This window comes from Lampris incognitus, chromosome 10, assembly GCF_029633865.1.
Source record: "Lampris incognitus isolate fLamInc1 chromosome 10, fLamInc1.hap2, whole genome shotgun sequence".
NCBI lineage: Eukaryota > Metazoa > Chordata > Actinopteri > Lampriformes > Lampridae > Lampris > Lampris incognitus.
This window is the reverse complement of record NC_079220.1, coordinates 1,566,863-1,584,733: the sequence shown is the minus strand read 5'-3', so window position 1 is coordinate 1,584,733 and position 17,871 is coordinate 1,566,863. Positions and strand designations below refer to the sequence as shown.

The window sequence follows — 17,871 nt, the reverse complement described above, 5'->3', positions numbered from 1 at the left end:
GAGCAAATACGTGGTTAGTACTTCTACTTTCTGTATAGCCGGGTTTTCCACCTCTGTTGGACACACACACTCACACACACACACTCACACACACACACACACACACACACACACACACACACACACACACACACACACACACACTCACTCACACTCACACACACTCACACTCACACACACACACTCACACACACTCACACACACACACACACACACACACACACACTCACACACACACTCACACACACGCACACACACACACACACACACTCACACACACACACACACACACACACACACACACACACACACACACACACACACACACACTCACACTCACACACACACACACACACACACTCTCACACACACACACACACACACACACACACACACTCCGTACAGTTGCGTAACGCTATGAAACACGGTGCGTGAATTTAACATTAAAGGGCCCCGTGGGTGCGCGCACGCGTTGGGGGCGGAGCTTGGTGAGCTCGTGCTGCTGATAGGTGCTCGAGACACCGTCAGTCCCGTAGGAATCACCGACGGACTTTGAGTAAAAGTAAGCCAGTCAGTAATTATCCACCATTAGCAATAACAAGTTGTCACCACGCGGATCAGTTCATGCGGGCTGCACTTCCGCTTTCTGACTCGTTGCCTTAGTAACCAAAGTGAGGAGAGACTTTGTCTTTTCTACTTGTCCGTCCGTCGCTGTGCTGCAGCATCTCGGTAAGCTGGTCGTCTTTCTTCTCTCTGTCATGTCGCCGTTAGTGCAGACCTTCCGACTGGCCTCCTCTCTCGCCTCCTCTCTCGCCTCCTCTCTCGCCTCCTCTCTCGCCTCCTCTCTCGCCTCCTCTTCCTCCACCTGTCACACGGAAGCCGCAGGTCCGGCTCCGGGCCGTCTGGCCTGATGTCGCAGGCGGGGTTGGATCTGCCCGGTTCAGGTGGGAGCTCCGACTTCCCGGTCCGGCTTCCTCCCAGACGGCGCAGACACTCGGCCAACTCCTGGAGGAACCCGAACCGCTCCAACAGAACCGACGCGTCGGACCTCCGGCCGGACCCGAGGCCTCCCAGAGCGGAGGAAACGACGGGAGCGATGACCAAAACCCCCAGAACGCTGTCGTGGTCTGCGGACGACAGCGCGAAGAATCCGGACGAAGAGGAAGGACGCGCACCTGCAGAGGAGGAGGAGGAGGAGAAGGAGGAGAAGACACGAGGCGAGAGGACACCGGACTTCTCGGTTCCGGTACCACCTGTCCATGTACCCGCCGCTCCTGTGACCTCACGAGACAATCCGGCGGCTTGGACCGCTAACGACCGACCGATACCGGACCGCGGTGCGGCTGTCGGAGCCGGGTCCGAGTCGGAGGAGGAGAGTAAAAAAGCGGCTCTACGGTCGAAGGAGCGCCGGTGGGAGCCGGAGGAGGGCGAGGAGGCGGAGACGCGCGCCGTGGCCTCGTCACCGGACGGCCGCTTCCTGAAGTTCAACATCGAGATCGGACGAGGCTCGTTCAAAACGGTCAACAAAGGCCTGGACACCGAGACCACGGTGGAGGTGGCCTGGTGCGAACTGCAGGTGAGAGAGACGCGCACGCACGCACGCACGCACGCACGCACACGCACACACACACACACACATCAACATAAAATCCACTTGTACACCCAACAGACCGACACTGTAAACAATAAGAAACTACTGCCGTGTACAGCTGTGATGTCACTTGTGATGACGAGCGCAGGATACGCGCTTCAGATAACGGATGGATGGATGATGACTACAGCAGAGATGACAGGTTTGTTGGTGTTGAACCGAACCCTGACATGACGTCATGAGAGTCCAACGAGTCAGTCAGGTCTGTTTCAGAGGACAGCAGGGACACAGAGTTGCCTGGATGTCGTCGCTGATGCAGGTTTTATCTGACTTAGAGCAGAAAAGAGTCTCTCAGCAGTACAGCAGTACAGTACAGCAGATGATTCAAAGTAGGGAACATGTCACTGGGGCCTCTGGTGGGCCGCCGGTGGGCCGCTACGCACTCACTTAATATTTAGTTTAACTTGCCGGGTTTTCTTCATAATTTCCCATCCAAAAGCCCCAGGATGACAAAATTCAAAGCCAACAGGGGGAAGAAGCAGGATAAAGCCCAGAACCTTTGCACAGAATCTTTCCTACCATTTCCTCTCTATGTGATCGATGTGATCTTTTATTTTCGTTCTCATCTAGTGTAAAGTGTCATTGCATTCCTTGAAAGGCGCTATACAAAACTTTGTTGTTGTTGTGTATCTGCAGAAGGCTCTGGCCCACATTTTCTGGACATGCCCAAAACTTTCATTTTTGGTATGACATACTCAAATGGTTCAGCCCTGTGATGGCCTGGCGGCCTGTCCAGGGTGTCTCCCCGCCTGCTGGCCAATGACTACTGGGATAGGCTCCAGCATCCCCGCCACCCTGAGAGCAGGATAAGCGGTTTGGGAAATGGATGGATGTCACTGGGGCATTTGTTGAACTCTTCATCAAGTAATGGAAAGGCCCTGTCCGCTGTGACCCTTCTCTTCAGCTGCTGTACAAAAACCTCATGTTCTGCATCTTCCACAAACACTTCCTGTTCTCCATCTTCCACAAACACTTCCTGTACTGCATCTTCCACAAACACCTCATGTTCTGCATCTTCCACAAACACTTCCTGTTCTGCATCTTCCACAAACACTTCCTGTTCTCCATCTTCCACAAACACTTCCTGTTCTGCATCTTCCACAAACACCTCATGTTCTGCATCTTCCACAAACACCTCATGTTCTGTATCTTCCACAAACACTTCCTGTTCTCCATCTTCCACAAATACCTCATGTTCTGCATCTTCCACAAACACTTCCTGTTCTCCATCTTCCACAAACACCTCATGTTCTCCATCTTCCACAAACACTTCCTGTTCTCCGTCTTCCACAAACACCTCATGTTCTGTATCTTCCACAAACACTTCCTGTTCTCCATCTTCCACAAACACTTCCTGTTCTCCATCTTCCACAAACACCTCATGTTCTGCATCTTCCACAAATACCTCATGTTCTGCATCTTCCACAAACACTTCCTGTTCTCCATCTTCCACAAACACCTCATGTTCTCCATCTTCCACAAACACTTCCTGTTCTTCATCTTCCACAAACACTTCATGGTCTCCATCTTCCACAAATACCTCATGTTCTCCATCTTCCACAAACACTTCCTGTTCTCCATCTTCCACAAACACTTCATGGTCTCCATCTTCCACAAATACCTCATGTTCTCCATCTTCCACAAACACTTCATGGTCTCCATCTTCCACAAATACCTCATGTTCTCCATCTTCCACAAACACTTCCTGTTCTCCATCTTCCACAAACACCTCATGTTCTGCATCTTCCACAAATACCTCATGTTCTCCATCTTCCACAAACACTTCCTGTTCTCCATCTTCCACAAACACTTCCTGTTCTCCATCTTCCACAAACACCTCCTGTTCTGCATCTTCCACAAACACTTCCTGTTCTCCATCTTCCACAAACACCTCATGTTCTGCATCTTCCATAAACACCTCATGTTCTGCATCTTCCACAAATACCTCATGTTCTGCATCTTCCACAAACACCTCATGTTCTGCATCTTCCACAAACACTTCCTGTTCTCCATCTTCCACAAACACTTCCTGTACTGCATCTTCCACAAACACCTCATGTTCTGCATCTTCCACAAACACTTCCTGTTCTGCATCTTCCACAAACACTTCCTGTTCTCCATCTTCCACAAACACTTCCTGTTCTCCATCTTCCACAAACACCTCATGGTCTCCATCTACCACAAACCCCTCATGTTCTGCATCTTCCACAAACACTTCATGGTCTCCATCTTCCACAAACACTTCATGGTCTCCATCTTCCACAAACACTTCCTGTTCTCCATCTTCCACAAACACCTCATGTTCTGCATCTTCCACAAACACTTCCTGTTCTCCATCTTCCACAAACACTTCCTGTTCTTCATCTTCCACAAACACTTCATGGTCTCCATCTTCCACAAACACTTCCTGTTCTCCATCTTCCACAAACACCTCATGTTCTGCATCTAACTAAAACTAAATCATCAGCATACATGAGGTGATTAACGACAGGGCCACCCACAAGACAGCCGGTGTTACACCCATTCAGCTGTCTTGACAGGTCATCCATATACACGCTGAACAAAAAGGGAGACAAAATTCCACCTTGGCGAACCCCATTGCCTACATGGAATGGGGCAGACACATCATTGTCCCATTTAACCTGAAACTTCTGATGAGGATACCAGAAGACAAGACTCCTGACTATATCATTTGGAACACCTCTAGCCAGCAATTTCATAAATAATTTCTCATGGTTAACCCTGTCAAATGCCTTGGAAGCATCGATAAAACACAGAAATACAGTAGAATGGTGGCTTCTATATTTGGCCACTATCTCCTTTAGAGCATAAATGCATAAATCAGTGCCATGTTTCTTTTAAATCCAAACTGATTGTCAGTCGTGAGAACATACATTTCCAACCTAGTTAGGAGAATTCTTTCCAGCACTTTAGACAGAACACTGGCAAGGGCAATGGGTCTATAATTGTCCATGCTATTTAGTTTGCCAGCCTTGTCTTTAAGGACAGGGACTAACAGTACAGACATCATAGAATCCGGAAGAACCCCGTGAACCACAAGACCAGTGAAACACATGGCAAGCATTGAGCAGAGCCTAAGACTGGCATACTTTAGGTGTTCTGCAGTGATGCAGTCCATACTACAAGTCTTGTTATTAAGTAGCATCATAATGGCATCTGAGACATCAGCTGACATGACTACCGTGTTAACAGAGAGATCAGCATTACCCACTACAACTGCATTACTTTTAACACAGTTCAATAAATTACAATAATGCTCTCGCCATACCTCAGCTATTTTGTCTGAGCCACAAACACCCTCAATATCAGACGGTAGAGGGGTTTTATGATTACGCATGACTTTGACCTCTTTCCAGAAGTCATTATGATTGTTACTTTGCAACTTCCTGGCAAGTGAGTCAGCTCTCATTGTGTTCTCATTTTGCTTAACAAAACGAAGAACATATTTAAATCTTGTATTTGTAAGTTTTTTTTATGCCCGGACAATGCCCCCTGTCTAGGCCTTCCTGACAGACCAGAGTGCAAAGGCTTCTCTAGCTGCAGCATCTTGTTCAGCCACGAACTCATTCCACCCAGGTTTGATATTATGCAGCTTATTCCTATGTTTACGGAAAGGCTCACTGGAGGCATTAAGAGCCGTCACAATATTATCGTACATGGCGCAGAGGTCAGCAGCATGATGTATAGGTCTTCGCAATTCATATTTAAGCACATTAAAGCATCCCTAGGCAGTGCAATATTATTAAACAGTCTGTCAGTTAGGGTAGAATATCTACCCTAACTGACAGATTTACCCTAACTGACTGATGACCTCTTTAGTGTGTACCGAAAAGAAATTCCACCGGCCTTGGTCGTGTGGCTAATAAAACAATCTAATCTAATCTAAGCTAACTGCAACCAGCACACATTAGCTGAAATGGACTGGCCATGTCCTCTGCATGTCATTTATTCCCAGCTCATGAAAGGCCGCTGTGCTCGATGAGGACAAAAGAGGCGATATAAAGATAGCAAGGCCCACATCAAAAAGTTTGGCTTTGACCTTAATGTCTGGGAACAGACAGCAAAAAACGCCTGCAGACTGGTTGTCAGTGAGGGTGCTGGGTACTACAACCATGACCTCCACCTTGCTGCTGAAAACAAGCACAGACTCAGAAAGGAGCAAGTTACCAGAAAGGCCCAAACCACATCCTCAACCACTTCTTCAGACCCTTGCCCACATTGCCCCAAAATATGCAGCTCCAGGATTGGCCTCTATGCCCACCTGAAGACCCACAAGGACCTAGAAGGTGGACAGTCATACTCAACCCTGAGTGACCGCCGATGATGATGATGATGATGATGATGATGATGATGATTGTGTGTGTGTGTGTGTGTGTGTGTGTGTGTGTGTGTGTGTGTGTGTGTGTGTGTGTGTGTGTGTGTGTGTGTTTGGTCCTGTAGACAGGCCGGGTGTCCAAGGTGGAGCGTCAGAGGTTCAGTGAGGAGGTGGAGATGCTGAAGGGCCTGCAGCATCCTAACATCGTACGTTTCTATGACTCCTGGAAGTCGACCCTGAAGGGCAACAAGTTCATCGTTATGGTGACGGAGCTGATGACCTCTGGGACACTTAAAACGTGAGTCGCCATTCACACCAACACCCAGTGATGATGTAAAATACAAGTTAGTGTCGTCCAGCTCAGAGTACAGTAGTCTAATGAAGTACTGGTCAGTGTTGTCCATGCTCAGTATGAGTTATGCTGGGGAAATGAACGAGTTGGGATTCAGTTAATGGTTGAAATGAGGTGTGTAGATGTGAAGTTGTTGTTAGATGTCAAGGTGTTGTCAGATGTGAAGGTGTTGTCAGATGTGAAAGTGTTGTTAGATGTGAACGTGTTGGTAGATGTGAAGGTGTTGTTAGATGTGAACGTGTTTTTAGATGTGAAGGTGTTTGTAAATGTGAACATGTTGTTAGATGTGAACGTGTTGGTAGATGTGAACGTGTTTTTAGATGTGAAGGTGTTGGTAGATGTGAACGTGTTTTTAGATGTGAAGGTGTTGGTAGATGTGAACATGTTGTTAGATGTGAAGGTGTTGGTAGATGTGAAGGTGTTTTTAGATGTGAAGGTGTTGTTAGATGTGAAGGTGTTGTTAGATGTGAAGTTGTTTGTAGATGTGAAGTTTTTGTTAGGTGTGAATGTGTTTGTAGATGTGAAGGTGTTGTTAGATGTGAAGGTGCTGGTATATGTGAAGGTGTTGATAGATGTGAAGGTGTTTTTAGATGTGAAGGTGTTGGTAGATGTGAAGGTGTTGGTAGATGTGAAGGTGTTGTTAGATTGTGAAGGTATTGGTAGATGTGAAGGTGTTAGTAGATGTGAAGGTGTTGGTAGATGTGAAGGTGTTGTTAGATTGTGAAGGTATTGGTAGATGTGAAGGTGTTTTTAGATGTGAAGGTGTTGTTAGATGTGAAGGTGTTTTTAGATGTGAAGGTGTTGGTATATGTTACGGTGTTGGTAGATGTGAAGGTGTTGTTAGATGTGAAGGTGTTGGTAGATGTGAAGGTGTTGTTAGATGTGAAGGTGTTGGTATATGTGAAGGTGTTGGTAGATGTGAAGGTGTTGGTAGATGTGAAGGTGTTGGTATATGTTACGGTGTTGGTAGATGTGAAGGTGTTGGTAGATGTGAAGGTGTTGTCAGATGTGAAGTGTTGGTAGATGTGAAGGTGTTGTTAGATTGTGAAAGTGTTGGTAGATGTGAAGGTGTTGATAGATGTGAAGATGTTGTTAGATGTGAAGGTGTTGTTAGATGTGAAGGTGTTGTTAGATGTGAAGGTGTTGGTAGATGTGAAGGTGTTGGTAGATGTGAAGGAGTTGTTAGATGTGAAGGTGTTGTTAGATGTGAAGGTGTTGGTAGATGTGAAGGTGTTGTTAGATGTGAAGGTGTTGGTATATGTGAAGGTGTTGGTAGATGTGAAGGTGTTGGTTGATGTGAAGGTGTTGGTATATGTTACGGTGTTGGTAGATGTGAAGGTGTTTTTAGATGTGAAGGTGTTGTCAGATGTGAAGTGTTGGTAGATGTGAAGGTGTTGTTAGATGTGAAGGTGTTGTTAGATGTGAAGGTGTTGTTAGATGTGAAGGTGTTGGTAGATGTGAAGGTGTTGTTAGATGTGAAGGTGTTGGTATATGTTACGGTGTTGGTAGATGTGAAGGAGTTGTTAGATGTGAAGGTGTTGGTATATGTTACGGTGTTGGTAGATGTGAAGGTGTTGGTTGATGTGAAGGTGTTGGTAGATGTGAAGGAGTTGTTAGATGTGAATGTGTTTGTAGATGTGAAGGTGTTGGTAGATGTGAAGGAGTTGTTAGATGTGAAGGTGTTGGTATATGTTACGGTGTTGGTAGATGTGAAGGAGTTGTTAGATGTGAAGGTGTTGGTATATGTTACGGTGTTGGTAGATGTGAAGGTGTTGGTTGATGTGAAGGTGTTGGTAGATGTGAAGTTTTTGTTAGGTGTGAATGTGTTTGTAGATGTGAAGGTGTTGTTAGATGTGAAGGTGTTGTTAGATTGTGAAGGTGTTGGTAGATGTGAAGGTGTTGATAGATGTGAAGATGTTGTTAGATGTGAAGGTGTTGTTAGATGTGAAGGTGTTGGTAGATGTGAAGGTGTTGGTAGATGTGAAGGTGTTTTTAGATGTGAAGGTGTTGTTAGATGTGAAGGTGTTGTTAGATTGTGAAGGTGTTGGTAGATGTGAAGGTGTTGATAGATGTGAAGATGTTGTTAGATGTGAAGGTGTTGTTAGATGTGAAGGTGTTGTTAGATGTGAAGGTGTTGGTAGATGTGAAGGTGTTGGTAGATGTGAAGGTGTTGGTAGATGTGAAGGTGTTTTTAGATGTGAAGGTGTTGTTAGATGTGAAGGTGTTGTTAGATTGTGAAGGTGTTGGTAGATGTGAAGGTGTTGTTAGATGTGAAGGTGTTGGTTGATGTGAAGGTGTTTTTAGATGTGAAGGTGTTGGTAGATGTGAAGGTGTTTTTAGATGTGAAGGTGTTGTTAGATGTGAAGGTGTTGTTAGATTGTGAAGGTGTTGGTAGATGTGAAGGTGTTGTTAGATTGTGAAGGTGTTTTTAGATGTGAAGGTGTTGTTAGATGTGAAGGTGTTGTTAGATTGTGAAGGTGTTGGTTGATGTGAAGGTGTTGTTAGATGTGAAGGTGTTGTTAGATTGTGAAGGTGTTGGTTGATGTGAAGGTGTTGGTAGATGTGAAGGTGTTGGTAGATGTGAAGTTTTTGTTAGGTGTGAATGTGTTTGTAGATGTTACGGTGTTGGTAGATGTGAAGGTGTTGGTAGATGTGAAGGAGTTGTTAGATTGTGAAGGTGTTGGTAGATGTGAAGGTGTTGATAGATGTGAAGATGTTGTTAGATGTGAAGGTGTTGTTAGATGTGAAGGTGTTGTTAGATGTGAAGGAGTTGTTAGATGTGAAGGTGTTGGTTGATGTGAAGGTGTTGGTAGATGTGAAGTTTTTGTTAGGTGTGAATGTGTTTGTAGATGTGAAGGTGTTGGTAGATGTGAAGGAGTTGTTAGATGTGAAGGTGTTGGTAGATGTGAAGTTTTTGTTAGGTGTGAATGTGTTTGTAGATGTTACGGTGTTGGTAGATGTGAAGGTGTTGGTAGATGTGAAGGAGTTGTTCCGGGAGAGCTTCTGTAATAAAGACGTCCTTTTACAAGATGTGAAATTCATTAGAATGAGGGTGAAGTTAACATGCCACTCATCTGTGATGCTGTCATGCAGTTGTTGTGTGTGTTCATAAGTACTGTCCATTGCACACATGTAGTCTACCTGAAAGACTAGCAGTAAATATATATAGGTATGTCCCACTTTGACACTAGTACCGTAAATGTATCAGTACTCGGTAAAGTATCAGTACTCTGTATCCATCTCTTAATGTTACTGATGTAGTACAACTGATGTAGTTAGCCAATGGAAGAATACACTAACACCCTCTCTGCTGAGCTGGACACCTAGCATTAGCAGTAACACGAGTTGTGTGTGTGTGTGTGTGTGTGTGTGTGTGTGTGTGTGTGTGTGTGTGTGTGTGTGTGTGTGCAGTTACCTGAAGAGGTTTAAGGAGATGAAGCTGAAGTTGTTGCGGCGTTGGAGTCATCAGATCCTGAAGGGACTTCACTTCCTGCACACCAGAACTCCGCCCATCATCCACCGCGACCTGAAGTGTGACAACATCTTCATCACGGGGCCCACAGGCTCTGTCAAGATAGGAGACCTCGGCCTCGCCACACTCAAGAGCGCCTCCTTTGCCAAGAGTGTCATAGGTACAGAAGAGAACACACACACATACACACACACACACACACACACACACACTTAAGTAGAAACACGTAGTTTTTTCTACTTAAGTGTTTCTACTTTTTCTTTTACCCACTTCTTCCTTCTTCCTTTTTTCTTCCTTTCTTTTTCTCCCCCTGCTTCTCCTGGCTCGGGTGTCTAAGGCAGCACCTAGAGCCGTATGGTAAAAAGTAGTGACATTTCACACATTAACTAGGCACAGTCCCGTGATTCTTTTCAACCAGTCTCATTTCTCTGCCATGAGCTAGCACCACCAACGGGTCAACTTTGGAAGCACGTTTACTGCCCCCTGTATGAGAAGTATACATGGACTGAAGACACAGCTTCAGCAGCAGACACAGTGGGTCAGTGTTAAGGGTGGTCCTATTGCTAAGGGTGGGGTCGTCTTGTAATGTCACACGGACCACCTCCACTGCTTCATCAGCAGCAACACACGTGAAGAGAGACGTAGCATCATAAAAGACCATTGTTTCATCGTCTCCATGGTGACGTCCCTCACCATGGTAATGTCCCTCACTAATTACTGCCTAGCAACGGGTCCAGAACAGATGCCAGAAACGTAGACAGGTTATAGGTCACTGACTTAATCATAGTAACAATAGGCCGTAATGGCACATATGGATCTCAGGTAACCCTAAAAACCTTTAACAGGGAGAAACAACAGGAAGAAAGCTCAGGGAAAGCACCAGAGGAGGATCTCTCTCCCAAGATGCACAACGTGACATGATGTTGTGTTTACACAATTTACACAATACAACACAGAAAGAGGATAACACAATTATAAACGACTTATAAAATGTATGAAGAATATGATGAGGAGGATGCCTGGGGCAGGCTGAGGCATTACTGAGGCTGAGGCAGGCTGAGGCGTTACTGAGGCTGAGGCAGGCTGAGACATTACTGAGGCTGAGGCAGGCTGAGACATTACTGAGGCTGAGGCAGGCTGAGACATTACTGAGGCAGGCTGAGGCATTACTGAGGCTGAGGCAGGCTGAGACATTACTGAGGCTGAGGCAGGCTGAGACATTACTGAGGCTGAGGCAGGCTGAGGCATTACTGAGGCTGAGGCAGGCTGAGACATTACTGAGGCAGGCTGAGACATTACTGAGGCAGAGGCAGGCTGAGACATTACTGAGGCAGGCTGAGACATTACTGAGGCTGAGGCAGGCTGAGACATTACTGAGGCTGAGGCAGGCTGAGATATTTCTGAGGCTGAGGCAGGCTGAGACATTACTGAGGCTGAGGCAGGCTGAGACATTACTGAGGCTGAGGCAGGCTGAGACATTACTGAGGCTGAGGCAGGCTGAGACATTACTGAGGCAGGCTGAGGCATTACTGAGGCTGAGGCAGGCTGAGACATTACTGAGGCTGAGGCAGGCTGAGACATTACTGAGGCTGAGGCAGGCTGAGGCATTACTGAGGCTGAGGCAGGCTGAGACATTACTGAGGCAGGCTGAGACATTACTGAGGCAGAGGCAGGCTGAGACATTACTGAGGCAGGCTGAGACATTACTGAGGCTGAGGCAGGCTGAGACATTACTGAGGCTGAGGCAGGCTGAGATATTTCTGAGGCTGAGGCAGGCTGAGACATTACTGAGGCAGGCTGAGACATTACTGAGGCTGAGGCAGGCTGAGACATTACTGAGGCTGAGGCAGGCTGAGATATTTCTGAGGCTGAGGCAGGCTGAGACATTACTGAGGCAGGCTGAGGCATTACTGAGGCTGAGGCAGGCTGAGACATTACTGAGGCTGAGGCAGGCTGAGGCGTTACTGAGGCTGAGGCAGGCTGAGACATTACTGAGGCTGAGGCAGGCTGAGACGTTACTGAGGCTGAGGCAGGCTGAGACATTACTGAGGCAGGCTGAGGCATTACTGAGGCTGAGGCAGGCTGAGACATTACTGAGGCTGAGGCAGGCTGAGACATTACTGAGGCTGAGGCAGGCTGAGACATTACTGAGGCTGAGGCAGGCTGAGACATTACTGAGGCTGAGGCAGGCTGAGACGTTACTGAGGCTGAGGCAGGCTGAGACGTTACTGAGGCTGAGGCAGGCTGAGACATTACTGAGGCAGGCTGAGACATTACTGAGGCTGAGGCAGGCTGAGACGTTACTGAGGCAGGCTGAGACATTACTGAGGCTGAGGCAGGCTGAGACATTACTGAGGCTGAGGCAGGCTGAGACGTTACTGAGGCTGAGGCAGGCTGAGACATTACTGAGGCAGGCTGAGACATTACTGAGGCTGAGGCAGGCTGAGACGTTACTGAGGCAGGCTGAGACATTACTGAGGCTGAGGCAGGCTGAGACGTTACTGAGGCTGAGGCAGGCTGAGACGTTACTGAGGCTGAGGCAGGCTGAGACGTTACTGAGGCTGAGGCAGGCTGAGACATTACTGAGGCAGGCTGAGACATTACTGAGGCTGAGGCAGGCTGAGACGTTACTGAGGCAGGCTGAGACATTACTGAGGCTGAGGCAGGCTGAGACATTACTGAGGCTGAGGCAGGCTGAGACATTACTGAGGCAGGCTGAGACATTACTGAGGCTGAGGCAGGTTGAGACATTACTGAGGCAGGCTGAGACATTACTGAGGCTGAGGCAGGCTGAGACGTTACTGAGGCGGAGGCAGGCTGAGACGTTACTGAGGCGGAGGCAGGCTGAGACGTTACTGAGGCGGAGGCAGGCTGAGACAGGCTGAGATAATGGCTGAGGCAGGCTGAGACATTACTGAGGCAGGCTGAGACATTACTGAGGCTGAGGCAGGCTGAGACGTTATTGAGGCAGGCTGAGACATTACTGAGGCTGAGGCAGGCTGAGACATTACTGAGGCTGGCTGAGACATTACTGAGGCTGAGGCAGGCTGAGACATTACTGAGGCAGGCTGAGACATTACTGAGGCTGAGGCAGGCTGAGACATTACTGAGGCAGGCTGAGACATTACTGAGGCTGAGGCAGGCTGAGACATTACTGAGGCAGGCTGAGACATTACTGAGGCGGAGGCAGGCTGAGACATTACTGAGGCAGGCTGAGACATTACTGAGGCTGAGGCAGGCTGAGACATTACTGAGGCAGGCTGAGACATTACTGAGGCTGAGGCAGGCTGAGACATTAATGAGGCAGGCTGAGACATTACTGAGGCTGAGGCAGGCTGAGACATTACTGAGGCAGGCTGAGACATTACTGAGGCTGAGGCAGGCTGAGACGTCACTGAGGCTGAAGCAGGCTGAGACATTCCTGAGGCTGAGGCAGGCTGAGGCAGGCTGAGACATTACTGAGGCTGAGGCAGGCTGACACATTACTGAGGCTGAGGCAGGCTGAGACATTACTGAGGCTGAGGCAGGCTGAGACAGGCTGAGACATTACTGAGGCTGAGGCAGGCTGAGACATTACTGAGGCAGGCTGAGACATTACTGAGGCTGAGGCAGGCTGAGACGTTACTGAGGCTGAGGCAGGCTGAGACAGGCTGAGACGTTACTGAGGCGGAGGCAGGCTGAGACGTTACTGAGGCTGAGGCAGGCTGAGACAGGCTGAGACATTACTAAGGCTGAGGCAGGCTGAGACATTACTGAGGCAGGCTGAGACATTACTGAGTCTGAGGCAGGCTGAGACATTACTGAGGCTGAGACAGGCTGAGACATTGCTGAGGCTGAGGCAGGCTGAGACGTTACTGAGGCTTAGGCAGGCTGAGACGTTACTGAGGCTGAGGCAGGCTGAGACGTTGCTGAGGCAGGCTGAGACATTACTGAGGCTGAGACAGGCTGAGACATTACTGAGGCTGAGGCAGGCTGAGACATTACTGAGGCTGAGGCAGGCTGAGACATTACTGAGGCTGAGGCAGGCTGAGGCATTACTGAGGCTGAGGCAGGCTGAGACATTACTGAGGCAGGCTGAGACATTACTGAGGCAGAGGCAGGCTGAGACATTACTAAGGCTGAGGCAGGCTGAGACATTACTAAGGCTGAGGCAGGCTGAGACATTACTAAGGCTGAGGCAGGCTGAGACGTTACTGAGGCTGAGGCAGGCTGACACATTACTAAGGCTGAGGCAGGCTGACACATTACTAAGGCTGAGGCAGGCTGAGACATTGCTGAGGCTGAGGCAGGCTGAGACGTTACTGAGGCTGAGGCAGGCTGAGACATTGCTGAGGCTGAGGCAGGCTGACACATTACTAAGGCTGAGGCAGGCTGACACATTACTAAGGCTGAGGCAGGCTGAGACATTGCTGAGGCTGAGGCAGGCTGACACGTTACTGAGGCTGAGGCAGGCTGACACATTACTGAGGCTGAGGCAGGCTGAGACGTTACTGAGGCTGAGGCAGGCTGAGACAGGCTGACACATTACTAAGGCTGAGGCAGGCTGAGACGTTACTGAGGCTGAGGCAGGCTGAGGCAGGCTGACACATTACTAAGGCTGAGGCAGGCTGAGACGTTACTGAGGCTGAGGCAGGCTGAGACATTGCTGAGGCAGGCTGAGACGTTACTGAGGCTTAGGCAGGCTGAGACATTACTAAGGCTGAGGCAGGCTGAGACATTACTGAGGCTGAGGCAGGCTGAGACATTACTAAGGCTGAGGCAGGCTGAGACATTACTGAGGCTGAGGCAGGCTGAGACATTACTAAGGCTGAGGCAGGCTGACACATTACTGAGGCTGAGGCAGGCTGAGACATTACTAAGGCTGAGGCAGGCTGAGACATTACTGAGGCTGAGGCAGGCTGAGACATTACTAAGGCTGAGGCAGGTTGAGACATTACTGAGGCTGAGGCAGGCTGAGACATTACTGAGGCTGAGGCAGGCTGAGACATTACTAAGGCTGAGGCAGGCTGAGACATTACTGAGGCTGAGGCAGGCTGAGACATTACTAAGGCTGAGGCAGGTTGAGACATTACTGAGGCTGAGGCAGGCTGAGACATTACTAAGGCTGAGGCAGGCTGACACATTACTGAGGCTGAGGCAGGCTGAGACATTACTGAGGCTGAGGCAGGCTGAGACATTACTGAGGCTGAGGCAGGCTGACACATTACTAAGGCTGTGGCAGGCTGAGACATTACTGAGGCTGACTGATATAACCATGTCAGTATCATGGCTCTACTAAATCTACTGACTGATATAACCATGTCAGTATCCTGGCTCTAGTAAATCTACTGACTGATATAACCATGTAAGTATCATGACTCTACTAAATCTACTGACTGATATAACCATGTCAGTATCATGACTCTACTAAATCTACTGACTGATATAACCATGTCAGTATCCTGGCTCTACTAAATCTACTGACTGATATAACCATGTAAGTATCCTGGCTCTACTAAATCTACTGACTTACATAACCATGTCAGTATCCCGGCTCTACTAAATCTACTGGCTGATATAACCACGCCAGTATCCTTGCTCTACGAAATCTACTGACTGATATAACCATGTCAGTATCCTGGCTCTACTAAATCTACTGACTGACATAACCAGGCCAGTATAGTGGCTCTACTAAATCTACTGACTGATATAATCATGTCAGTATCCTGGCTCTACTAAATCTACTGGCTGATATAACCACGCCAGTATCCTTGCTCTACGAAATCTACTGACTGATATAACCATGTCAGTATCCTGGCTCTACTAAATCTACTGACTGACATAACCAGGCCAGTATAGTGGCTCTACTAAATCTACTGACTGATATAATCATGTCAGTATCCTGGCTCTACTAAATCTACTGACTGATATAACCATGTCAGTATCATGGCTCTACTAAATCTACTGACTGATAAAACTATGTCAGTATCCTGGCTCTACTAAATCTACTGACTGACATAACGAGGCCAGTATAGTGGCTCTACTAAATCTACTGAATGATATATTCATGTCAGTATCCTGGCTCTACTAAATCTACTGACTGATATAACCATCTCAGTATCCTGGCTCTACTAAATCTACTGGCTGATATAACCACGCCAGTATCCTGGCTCTACTAAATCTACTGACTTATATAACCATGTCAGTATCCTGGCTCTACTAAATCTACTGACTGATATAACCATGTCAGTATCCTGGCTCTACTAAATCTACTGACTGATATAACCATGTCAGTATCCTGGCTCTACTAAATCTACTGACTGATATAACCATCTCAGTATCCTGGCTCTTCTAAATCTACTGACTGATATAACCATGTCAGTATCCTGGCTCTACTAAATCTACTGACTGATATAACCATCTCAGTATCCTGGCTCTTCTAAATCTACTCGCTGATATAACCACGCCAGTATCCTGGCTCTACTAAATCTACTGACTTATATAACCATGTCAGTATCCTGGCTCTACTAAATCTACTGACTGATATAACCATGTCAGTATCCTGGCTCTACTAAATCTACTGACTTATATAACCATGTCAGTATCCTGACTCTACTAAATCTACTGACTGACATAACCAGGCCAGTATAGTGGCTCTACTAAATCTACTGACTGATATAACCACGTCAGTATCCTTGCTCTACTAAATCTACTGACTGATAAAACCGTGTCAGTATCCTGGCTCTATTAAATCTACTGACTGATATAACCATGTAAGTATCCTGGCTCTACTAAATCTACTGACTGATATAACCATGTAAGTATCCTCACTCTACTAAATCTACTGACTGATATAACCATGTCAGTATCCTGGCTCTACTAAATCTACTGACTGATATAACCATGTCAGTATCCTTGCTCTACTAAATCTACTGACTGATATAACCACGTCAGTATCCTGGCTCTACTAAATCTACTGACTGATATAACCACGTCAGTATCCTTGCTCTACTAAATCTACTGACTTATATAACCATGTAAGTATCCTGGCTCTACTAAATCTACTGACTGATATAACCATGTCAGTATCGTGTCTCTACTAAATCTACCGACTGATATAACCATGCCAGTATCCTTGCTCTACTAAATCTACTGACTGATATAACCACGTAAGTATCCTTGCTCTACTAAATCTACTGACTGATATAACCACATAAGTATCCTGGCTCTACTAAATCTACTGACTGATATAACCACGTAAGTATCCTGGCTCTACTAAATCTACTGACTGATATAACCATGTCAGTATCCTGGCTCTACTAAATCTACTGACTGATATAACCATGTCAGTATCATGGCTCTACTAAAACTACTGACTGATATAACCATGCCAGTATCCTTGCTCTACTAAATCTACTGACTGATATAACCTCGTCAGCATCCTGACTCTACTAAATCTACTGACTGACATAACGTGGCCAGTATCACGGTTCTACTAAATCTACTGACTGATATAACCATGTCAGTATCCTTGCTCTACTAAATCTACTGACTGATATAACCACGTCAGTATCCTTGCTCTACTAAATCTACTGACTGATATAACCATGTCAGTATCCTGGCTCTACTAAATCTACTGACTGATATAACCATGTCAGTATCCTGGCTCTACTAAATCTACTGACTGATATAACCATGTAAGTATCCTGGCTCTACTAAATCTACTGACTGATATAACCATGTAAGTATCCTGGCTCTACTAAATCTACTGACTGATATAACCATGTAAGTATCCTTGCTCTACTAAATCTACTGACTGATATAACCATGTAAGTATCCTCACTCTACTAAATCTACTGACTGATATGACCATGTCAGTATCATGGCTCTACTAAATCTACTGACTGATATAACCATGTCAGTATCCTTGCTCTACTAAATCTACTGACTGATATAACCATGTCAGTATCATGGCTCTACTAAATCTACTGACTGATATAACCATGTCAGTATCCTTGCTCTACTAAATCTACTGACTGATATAACCATGTAAGTATCCTGGCTCTACTAAATCTACTGAC

The 17,871-nt window shown here is 46.8% G+C and overlaps 1 protein-coding gene across 1 annotated transcript in view; it reads left to right on the top strand.

The window, feature by feature from the left end:
• Positions 1 to 952: 952 nt before the first annotated feature.
• wnk4b (WNK lysine deficient protein kinase 4b) overlaps positions 953 to 17,871 on the top strand; it is a 96,342-nt gene continuing 79,423 nt past the window's right edge. Inside the window, exons 1-3 of the mRNA XM_056287554.1 lie at positions 953 to 1,576; positions 6,113 to 6,285; positions 9,751 to 9,971. Of these exons, the coding sequence (XP_056143529.1) occupies positions 1,097 to 1,576; positions 6,113 to 6,285; positions 9,751 to 9,971 (874 nt within the window). The 5' untranslated portion in view covers positions 953 to 1,096. The remainder of the gene's footprint in view (positions 1,577 to 6,112; positions 6,286 to 9,750; positions 9,972 to 17,871) is intronic.